Raw genomic sequence first — 11674 nt, 5'->3', positions numbered from 1 at the left:
AATAAATAAATAAAATCCTAAAAAAAAAATTTTATAAGTATACATGTTCATATAGTATTTCAATACTTTATTTTAATGTAAAACAAATAAACATATATCTCATATATATATACACTTGTATTAAGCTAAAACACACACACATACATACACACCTTCACTGGCTAATCTTTTGATATATAGGTAAGGCCATTTTTCTTTGATTTGTGTTCTACTTTGTCATTCTTGTATAAATCATCACCACAACACATCATCTATGATTTCGAGCGTCAATTTCTTTAAAAAGGAATAAGAAATTAAATTCAGTGTTGAAGCAGTCTAAATGCAAACTCCTTCTAGGTTTTTATAATTTTTCCCACATTCTACATCTTGTGAGTCCTGTCACTGACTTAAAGATTTTTTTTTTGTGCTGCTCCTTCCATTTCAATTTCCAAATCATTCGACTTTGTTTTCATAACAGAGTGACAACTCTCTTTTTCCATTCTTATTTGATTTGTTTATATCATATTTAATTTAACTGCATCATCACAATAACCATACAATCTTGCATTAAGGCACTGCTCGGATCCCTGTAACTTCTCATTTAAGCCCAAGATAATGGCCTCCTTCCACATCCATCAAGATGTAATAAGGTCACAGTCACGATAAAGTCCATGTAATAACAGAAGGTAAAGCTTTGTCTTTTTTTTTTTTTTAAGATTTTATTTATTTATTTGACAGAGCGAGATCACAAGTAGGCAGAGAGGCAGGCAGAGGGAGAGAGGGGGAAGCAGGCTCCCCGCCGAGCAGAGAGCCTGATGTGGGACTCGATCCCAGGACTCTGAGATCATGACCTGAGCAGAAGGCAGCGGCTTACCCCACTGAGCCACCCAGGCGCCCAAGCTTTGTCTTTTTAATCTATAAACCTCTTAAAGGGTCCCTCACCTTCCTTGCTCTCTTTGCCTACCTTTTGCCCCACCAGCTAAAATTCACAGTGAAACTTGGATACTTGGTACTTTCACACCTTTCATGTCTATGTTCTTTCTTTTCTCTGAAATGGAAAGGCAAACATTGTTTAGAGATCTTTACAATCATTTTTTTCCCTAAGTGGCCACTAAATATAATAATATGGTACCCAGCTTTTTTAATATTCTGGAGAATGCAGACTACAATCATGATAAGATACCACTATAGACCCATCGGAAGCAAATGAGTGGTCATGAAGAACTTCCATCCTCTGCCGGGGGAAATGTGAACTGGTTCACTCTTTGGAAAATGGTGGAGCATCACCTAATCAAACTGAAGCTACGCAAATACTAGCACTTACTCTCCTAGGTCTGTATCCAGAGATGCGTGCTCACACCTGTACAAGAATGTTTTTGGCAGCAGGATTTGTAATTGTCCCAAACTGGAAGCAAGCCAGATGCTTTTTCTTTTAAAAAAAAAATTTTTTTTTAAAGATTTTATTTATTGGGGGGAGAGAGAGAGGAGAGAGGTCAGAGGGAGAAGCAGACTCCCTGCTGAGCAGGGAGCCTGATGTGGGACTCGATCCTGGGATTGCAGGATCATGACCTGAGCCAAAGCCAAAGATGCTTTTTCAATAGCAGAATGGATAAATGGTAGCATATCTACACAATAGAATATTAAGTAGCAATGAAACGGTATGAACTAGAGGCACACACAACAAAATGGATGGATCCTAGAAACACTATCAAGTAAAGAAAGGAAGGCACAAAACAAAACACAGAGTACGATTCTTTCATATAAAGTTCAAAACCAGGCAAAACCAAATTACATTTTTAAGGATGCATATAGGTAGTACAACAAAAATAACAAGAAAATTATTTCCATAGAGGCCAGGATAGTGGTTACATTTGCAGGTAGGGTGATGCTTGGGCCAGGGAGGGGTCCCTGAGGAAAGGGCTGCTAGGGTGCCAGTCGTGCCCTATTTCTTAACCTAAGAAGAACTTCCTTCCCAACCGTATTACAACTTTACAAATATGTGCTATATTCCCTGTTGTGTTCACAGCAAAATGTTTAAAAATAGTGAACGTTTAACATAATTCATTTAATTCTTCTTGTCACCATCATTTCCCCATGTTCCCAATTCCATGTTCGGGGATCAGTTTCAAATATATCATTCATCCTTAGAGGCATGCACAGTGTGATCGCTAATTTTCTTAGATTCTTTGGTTAATGATAAGAACGAACTATGGCTAAGAAGAAACAGGAACAGTAACATTCATCAGCAGGAAAAAGAGGAGAGAAGGGGACTATCATTCATTAGTATACATTTGAGCAAATTCAGTCATTTAAGTTATCTAATAGAGATATCTAATTTTCACATTAAATCCAATTATTTAAGTTATCTGTAAGTGTGCTTCCTAGTATTTGTCTCTCCGCATCCAGTATAGTAATCCAACTTTTGATTTGGAATCAAAGAAACATTAATAAAAGCTTTTATCGAAATCCAATTATCAAGATGCCTTTTTTTTTTCACTCAATAAGTGACTCAGTTGCTTATCATTTCTATTAACAAAACCAAGCTTGCTGAGATATTTCCACTTATTTTGGTATGATTTATAAAAATTACCCTTGTCATCACCACCCAAGACCATCAAGGTTCATCTTTTTTTTTTTTTTTTTAATAGCACTTATTTTTAAAAAGCCCCTCTTCAGGCACTAATTTTTCATTTTCCATTATGTTGATTACTAAAAATTTCAAAGAAAGAACAGGAAGTTGAGTAGACTGCATTTAGTAGGCATCGTTTATGATTGGATTTTACACATGAGCACTCGATCATGTATACACACACACACACACACACGCGCGCGCGCGCGCGCGTGGACACACAAGGACTACAGTCACACCACTGGGAGATTTTAGGCTAGGGAAAGGAACTCAGTCAGTGCCCATCAGCCTGTCTAGCTGTACATTCCCAGGCCACTCAATGTTAATGCCTCTCACCTCCAGATCTCTCAAGCAATGCCAAACTGTGGGAAAAGTGCATGAAACCTTTATCCATCAGGAGGTGAATAAAAGAGCCAAAACAAACACTTGCCCTTTGGTTGTTTCTCTTTCCTTGGGCTAATGGAATCCATACATAGCTTTATTAGCCAAGCAGAATCATAAAAAAGGGATGCTATTTGGAGTTCTTAGAGAGATGATTTTAGTTTGCTGAAAAAAAAAATTGTTTTTTTTTTTTTCTGGAGATGGCTGTGTTTCAGGGACTGAGGAAGTTACATTCCTGCATTTGTAACTACAGAATATATCAAGAAACCACAATTAATTTTTGTAAGCATGATGCTCCAAACAAAAAGCAACACAATATCCACAAATGGTAGCATGGGTAAATAAATAAATTACGGTTTATTCATATAGTGAAACGGATAGACTTGACCCTAACTGTTCATTTCAGCTATAGGTTATCACATTATCAGACAAGTCTCTGTATTACTAAGTGGTTCGAAGTCAGATTTATCTGTGTAATTAAAAATGAAGTGATAATGAAAGGGTCCCCCACTGCTTTACAAAACAGTGTAGAGGTCCTTTGATTCCTGTGGTAATGACATGACAGATATGCCACAAGAATTCTCACAGCTGTCTCAGTGCCACATGGACAGCTGTTCTGCTTAGAATTCCAACGATAGTCGGAGAGAAATCAGGAAGTTGTGCAATGCTATGCTCCCAGCACAGGAGAGGAGAAGGGTAAGACTAACATGTGCCCCACCGCTGCCACCAGTTTCGACATGGGATCGTGTAAACTCTGCTTCACACAGAGCGAACCTCCACTACTGAACTGGTAGGTTTAGCAACTCTTGATAACCAATTTAAACAAGGTATACTACCTTTCCTCCTTAAACTTTAAATAAAATCTTTGGCACAAAATAATTTTTTACATAAACATACATTATGAAGCAGATTAATAAAACAAATACTGGTGAAGCCTCTCTTCAACTTATAAAAGAGAACCTACAGATTCAGTAGAAGTCCTTTGCATCAGGGCACCTGGGTGGCTCAGTGGGTTAAAGCCTTTGCCTTCAGCTCAGGTCATGATCTCAGGGTCCTGGGATAGAGCCCTGCATCCGGCTCTCTGTTCAGCAGGGAGCCTGCTTCCCCCCACCCTCTGCCTGCTTCTCTGCCTGCTTGTGATCTCTGTCTGTCAAGTAAATAAATAAAATCTTAAAAAAAAAAGAAGAAGAAGAAGAAGAAGAAGTCCTTTGTGTGGTCTTGCAATCCTAACCCACTGTCTGCTCCTCACAAAGATTATCACTGCTCTGTGGATTTCCAACTGTTACCTTTTTCTTTTCCCCTTTTTATAAATACATGTGTGTCCCTAAATAATGGCTTACATAATTTTGCTTGTTCTCACTTGATTCTAGGATAGAACACACTTCGGGTTTTCCTCCTACCATTCAGATTATTCCACCTTCATTCCCTGGCTTTTCCAGCCTTGCAAATCTTGGAGTGCCTGAAGACATCATCCTGAGATCTCTTTTTAGCCAACCTAAGGGGTTATGATGATCACAGACAGGTTTGTGGTTTTTAATGCCACCTATACACCTCTCTTCTGAACCTCTCTTCTGAAATCCTCTCTCCTATATCCAACTCCATACTCAACCTATTCACCTTATGTCTATTCACTTGAATGTCTAATTTAAGCACCTCCAAAGTAACTCTTCCAAAACTGAGCCTTTGATACTCTCCTCCAACATTTTTTTTCTTCTCCACAAACAAATGGAAACTCCATTATCTCTTTAAATATTGCCTGTCTCCTATTCTATTTTTCCATCTGCAAGATTAGATAGATAGGTTGGAAAAGTCTCATACTAGGTCCCATGTGTCTTAACCTCTCAGTCTTCCACCTGGAAATTATCCACACAAAAGAAAAAGGACTATTTTTTTTTAACTTCCTGCTTACTTTATTCAGATCTACCTTTCAGTTTATAAATTCTTCCCTTAGCTGATTACCACTACTACTACTACTCAAGCCTTCCATTTTAATTTCAATTATTACATTTTTCCTTTCTAAAAATTCTATTTAGTTCTTTTAAAAATATATCTGTTCATTTTTTGATGGTTTTTTTCTTATATATGTTTTAAATACTGTATCTTTGAATATACCAAACCTTTATTTTGTACTGTGTATTTGAAAATTTAATATGGGGGTCTATTGCTTGTTTTTTCTTGCTGACTTGCACTAGTGTTGACTTATTTTCTGTTGTTCTCCGTGATTTTAGCTTGTGAGTTTATATTTACTGCCTCTCTATTTATGGGGTTCCTTTTAAGGCCTGGATTAAAGGGTATCTTTCTCAAGGAATGATTTTTTTGTCTGCTTTTCTTAGGCAATGAACCCTTTTAAAAATACAAATAAGCAACACAAAATATGCAAATAGTGTAGATTCAGGTACTAAACCATGTGAATGGTAGCCAGTGGCTATTAATTTTCCAAAAAAACCTTAAAAAAGAGAACAAAAAAACCCCAAACCCATGAATAACCACGGCTGAAAATGACAATTTTCCTTGCTATTTGTGTCTTCAATTTTTGTTTTATTTTTGTTCACTATCTGTAAAAGGGTATTGCCTTTCAGGATTCTGGCTTTATGTGTGATGAACTCTTGATTTCTCTCCCTGTTATTCACTGACCCGAAGTTTTGTACACATTCTCTAGGCTACAGTGAACAATACAGTCTCCCATATTTTGTTAGTTTCTAGGCTTCTCTAGAGATAGAAGTTTTAGCCTGCATCAGAGTCATCCAGGATGGGCGATTTTCTAAAATACAGACTGCATGCCCTTAGTCACAACCACTCAGTTCTGCTGTTGTAGCATAAAAGCAGCCATGGAGAATACATTAAAAAAAATGCGTTTACAGTTGCAGTCCAGTAAAACTTTATTTACAAAAATATGCATCAGGGCATATTTGGCCTGGGGCCATCGTTTGCTGACCCTTTCTCTAGACTGATGTTCTTATTCCGTACCTGGTCACAAGGGGTTTCTTTTGCTTTCTTGCAGGCATGTCTAGTCAGTGAAAAGGGCTTAAAAATATGAAATACGAAATATAAAACTGAAAAGTTTTAGACGTTACATAGCAGAAATTCTAGCATATGGACAGAAATAGAAGTCCTGCATTTAAATTTCTACTTGTTGAAAGAATTTAGGGCAAGACATTTTAAGAAATGACCTTTCCTACAAGTCTCGTCTCTCCAGTGTCGAAGAGGAGTTTATGGTTAGCCCTTGTTTCTCTGTGGAGGCTTTTTCTACCCCCTGCCCCTACAGAACACATACTCTTCTACTTGACTTGGTTGCCTCAAACACCCTGAATTTGCTTTGCTGTCTCATACTCTCATGACTTGGCACATATTTTTCCATCTTCCAGGTTGTTCTCCCTTCCTTCCTACAGCAAGTTTGGTAAATTCTTGTTATTCCTTCAACCCTCATTAAAAGGATCTCTTCTGTGAAGTTCTTCCTTCCCAAAGCTGCTACTGTCTCCTATGCGTTCCCTCTAATTATGCCCACTATTTCACCTATTGTACTCCACTGTTATTGTTAGTTTTCAAGAATGTCTCTTTGCTAGGCTATGAGAAACTCAGGGGTGGGAATGAGTTTTATTTATCGTTAAATGACCAGTGCCCGGCCCATGTTTTTTACTCAATATATTTATTTTATTTGCTTTTGAAAAATTGAATAAATGGCTAAGCAAATGAATGAGTCTTCAGGGAATGGGATTTTAAACAAACCACTTGTTTAAGGTTTTAATCTATCTCAGTAATCACTGACCAAATTAGAACCTCCTAAACCCAGGCTTGTTTATTATTCTGGTTAGTCAAACCTACATAAAGTCAGTAGTGAAACACACAAGGACACGGACCACTGCATGCATCCCACCCAGCCAACACCAGGGAGGCCATTTATTGTCTCTAAAATAAAACAAAAGACACAGTGTTTTGTTTCTCTTTTATTGCAACCCATTGCAAGGTCAAAAGATTCACGGAAATATAGAAACTACAAACTGGGTGAATTTCCTTTATCCACTCAAAAAGACATTAAAGACAAAGGACCAGAATTTTTCACTACAGCAATATATTTCATAGTCTTTATTCTGAAAATACTGTTGACATTTTGGAGAGGATAAAAAGCCCTGCATTAAATGTGTTCACATATATTTATGACATTCTAAGCAAAACAAGAAACTCTATATTGCCCAGAAATCATTTTAAGCCTCATTTCAAAGCATCTAATGAGAACACATTCAACAACCATCACAGGATCACTCAAGGTGATTTTTTTTTTCCCCCTGGTTGTTTTTTTGAGATTAATGCTTTGAGGCTGGATATGATATTTCTACAGATTTCTACAAATATACCAAAGCAGTTTTCCAGGTTATGTTGCATCAGGCTTTCTGGATTAGTCAACATCTTAAGGAATAAGTGCAAGTCCCCCACCCCCCCACCCCCCAAGCTAAAGCATGTTATAGTGCTGTATTTTAGATTCAAACAATGCAACATTTAAAAAAAAAAATCAATTATACACTTCTGCAACCGTTTGACAACCGAACTGTAACACTCTGAAGATTATTACAACTTTGAACTGAAATGGCACCATCCCTATCATCAATGACTCTCCCTTCTTTTGTCTTTTTTTAACTATTTAAAATATAGTGTGACATATATAAAAATTAAACTTTTGTTTATTCACTCAAGCTACTATTACTATACATACTGTCTTATAAATTAGTTTTGGATTAAAAACCAGTTAAAATATTGTGAATTAAAATATTTTTTCAGTGGTGGGGAAATGAATATGAAAATGATACCAATTGATGTGCAAGAAGAACTTTTTTATTAATAATAAACAGCTTTTTTTTTCCTTACACAAATTTTATTCCTTTCAAATTAAATTAATAACCTATTTAGTGATGGGAAAAATACCCTTGGTGCTTACTAACTAGATTTTCTTAACTGATTGGGATTAAAAGCAAAAAACATGCCACATCACAAACATGTTGACATAATCAAAGGAAACAGTGTTTACAAAAAAGGAGTCATTATAAATAAGTGACTGGTATTTGAATGTAAAGCTATATTTTGTTTCTTACAGCTAGTATCATTTTAGCCATATTGGGACTTACCGAAAGTGAAACTCAAACCTGGTATATCTGTTAAAGACCAAAAAACCAGTTATGACCACATTGGGGAAGAATAAATAGCAAACTCAAAAGGCAGGGTTTTGTGTCTAGCTCTACTGTGAAAGATAATCAGTCTTTAGCTTAAAAAGGCTCCCTGTTGTCTTGATTATAAATCTAGACACAGGAAAGTTTACTTGAGCCTGAGTCCCTACTATGAATTAATTATAAAATGTGTGAAATCAAAACATATATTCATTTACTGATAGACATTGTCTTAACTGAAAGCTGGCAATCTTTAAACAAAGAAATCCTTATTTCTGATGAGTGTAAACAGAATCTTAAGGAAAAGATTTTCTTAATTTTTCTCTTAACTCATACATTAACCAGCAATAGATCTTTATAGTAGCACAAGAACTATTCAAAAATAACATGCATATATCCAAAAAACCTGTTCTAAAGCTCAAAGCAAAGCAAAAAAAAAAAAAAAAAAAAAAAAAAAATCAATAGAAAGATTGTCTACTTATATCTCACTCATTAATCTTCTATTCATGTGACTACCTCCAAATCTCAGGAATATATTTTCATAATTACCAAAATTAAGAAAAATAATTAAATGATCTGTCGGTTTTTTCTTTTTAAAATAACTGCACACTATTAATTACATTGTGCCTTTAATGTGGATAATGCTAAGATTAGCTCCAAATATCATTAAAATATATCTGGACCAGTTACTATCCATGAAATAAAAACTAATACAATGTTAACATAAAACTTAAGTAAAATATTCAGGACTCAACAGAACACATTTGCAGAATAATGAATAATTAACTTTTGTGAGCTGGCCAGGGGAGTTCAGATTGCTGCCTCCACATAAAAAACTTCACAGAAGGCTTTATTTTCTCTAGTCCCTAACTCACCTATAGACAGCAAGTCAGCTCCTGCAGGTAGACTGAGGCAGAGCCACAGTGGATGACATGTTCCCTCAGGTACCTGGAGGAAGGCCCCTTCTGTCAGAAAACGATGCAGAAAGAAACTGCCCTGGAGTTCATGCACACGTGCTCATGTACACGTAGAGGAGGGGGTGTGAGAACCTATATGTGTGGGTGTGCCTACAATTTCGCAAAGTACTGGTTTCCTGGTTTCTAATTAGTGCAACATCACTTCTGGTCTGGTCAACATCAGGAGAAGTGCACGATTCTATCTCATCAAAAGAGAAGGTACATGCTTTCCTGTTGGGGCATCTTTAAGAGGCAGTCATTAGAAGATCAAAATAATAGACCAAAGTTTTTTGGTTTTATGGTAAAAAAAAAAATTTCCTTTAGAGAAATAAGCCTTTGAACTTAAAAACTAAAGGTTCTGTGGCTTCCGAAATCTTTAATTTTTAAGTAAAATAACTCCCAGCTCACCTGGGAACCAATAGCAGTTGCGCTTATGCTATGCAGTTTGCAAACAAGACACAAACATACACACTAGGGTACACCCGTAGACATGGAACAGTTAAAACCTTTCCAAGGGATCACCCACCCCAGATCTCCAATTGCCCTCCACCCTGCTGAATGATCCGAGCGGACGTGCGCACGGACCGGAGTGTTAGGAGGAAGCGGCAGACATGTTGGGGGTCCACCCCATCTGATAGGCTCTCTCCAAGGTCCTCTTGCAGTCCTGCAGCACGGTGCTGAAGGTGATGTGGGGGTACTGCTGTACCAGCTGCTCCACCGTCACTTCGTTGACCTGCAACCACAGAAGAGCTGCCGTCACGCACACGGACCGCTGACACCACCAGCTGCCCCCGTCCTCAGGCGTGCTGTCGGCGGCACTGGGAACCCTCACCCTCACCCTCAGCAGCATGAGGAAGCGTTTTGTAAGTTACGTGTTCCTTTTTGTCTGACCTTCCTCATTTCCCAAGTACTGGCGTTCATTCACCCTTGGAGATGTGGAGATTTTTGAAAAAGACATACGATATCAAGAAATCAAGTGTGTTTTCTAGAAGCACAAATGATGGTGACTTACTGGGAGCTTAACAATACCCATGGAAAAGCTAGTGCTTGGGAGGAGAGGCAGCGGTACGATAGCATTCTTTTTTTTTTTTTTTAATTTTATTTATTTATTTGACAGACAGAGATCACAAGTAGGCAGAGAGACAGGCAGAGAGAGAGGAGGAAGCAGGCTCCCTGCTGAGCAGAGAGCCCGATGCGGGACTCGATCCCAGGATCCTGAGATCATGACCTGAGCCAAAGGCAGAGGCTTTAACCCACTGAGCCACCCAGGTGCCCACGATAGCATTCTTTCGTGCGTTTGACTTCATCATCGACCCGACAGCTTCTTTAGGATAAAACTGTAGCTTGGTACAGAAGATCCACAGGATTCTAGACAGAAGTCTTGAGGAAAATGTTTATTTTTCTTTCCTTTAAATGTTAAGGTATTGCAAACTTCAAGTCCCTTTGTGAAAAGGGCTGAAATGTGAGGAATCAATAATTAAAACATACATGGCTGGCAGGTCAGGGATGGCCCCAGTAGACCTTAACCATCAAAGATACCACCTTGATTCTTGATTAGACAAGGCAATCAGACAGGCCTAATTAAAACTAACACCTTTACAATTGCTGTGCTGTGAAGGGATTAATTTGTCAATTATTTTTAAGCTGATTGCAGTTCATATCACAGAAGTAGACAGCTTCCTTCATCCTTTAGATAAATAAATGATTAACCTAAGAACCACAACTTTTAGGTAGCTTTATTTAAAATCTTTATTGAACACTTGGGCATTTTCAAATACATCAATATTTCATTTATCCTGAGTAAGCTGGTCTGAAAGAAGGTGCTTATGATACACAATTTTATGCTCCCTCTCCATGTCTGTCCATTATCGGAAAAGATCAGGACCACCAGGAAAAACCTAAAACAACATCAAACCCTTGCTGTTTGCTTTGAAAGCCTGTTTAGGAGTATGATGACCATGACATTCAGTCATCTGCACTTTTCTGAAATAACATGATGTTTTCTGGGTGATTTGGAAAACTATGTTATATATAAACTTTTTTTTTAAATTGAGAATTGATATTTCAACATTGCATTGATGATAATTAATCTGTCAGAATACCTCTATTCAAGACTTGTTTGTATTTAAATCAACTTTCGTTCCAAATTCAATCAAACAATGTAGTTAATTCTTTTGTGATATAGATACAGTGTATAACATTGTTTTTAAAAACAAGAAGAAAATAATCTTAAATAAAAAGGAAAAACTGACATACAAGATAGAGTTGAGAAAATGAACTGAAGGCCTTAAGAGGATTTTTAAGCAGTGTTTTTAATTTTTTAATTTAAACTTATGCTCTAAGTCTTGCTTGAGTTGAGGCAGCTTATAACAGTACAGATAAAAGCTCATGTACCATATAGCCCTGCCTATCTCTCTAGCATATTTTTGATACTCCAGTCACCTGACATAATTTCAGATCATCAAAATATCCAAGTTTCTTCTGGTCTCAGGGTCCTTGCACATGTTATTCTCTTTCCTGGAATACTTTTTAATCCACTTTCCCCTAAAAACCCCTTCTTTATGCCTACTTCC

General features: G+C 37.2%; 1 protein-coding gene across 1 annotated transcript in view; it reads right to left on the bottom strand.

The window, feature by feature from the left end:
• Positions 1-7428: 7428 nt before the first annotated feature.
• FBXL17 (F-box and leucine rich repeat protein 17) overlaps positions 7429-11674 on the bottom strand; it is a 506779-nt gene continuing 502533 nt past the window's right edge. Inside the window, exon 9 of the mRNA XM_044264392.1 lies at positions 7429-9834. Within this exon, the coding sequence (XP_044120327.1) occupies positions 9694-9834 (141 nt within the window). The 3' untranslated portion in view covers positions 7429-9693. The remainder of the gene's footprint in view (positions 9835-11674) is intronic.

This window comes from Neovison vison, chromosome 1 (assembly GCF_020171115.1).
Source record: "Neovison vison isolate M4711 chromosome 1, ASM_NN_V1, whole genome shotgun sequence".
In the NCBI taxonomy this organism is placed as follows: domain Eukaryota; kingdom Metazoa; phylum Chordata; class Mammalia; order Carnivora; family Mustelidae; genus Neogale; species Neogale vison.
This window is presented reverse-complemented; position numbering and strand designations above follow the sequence as displayed.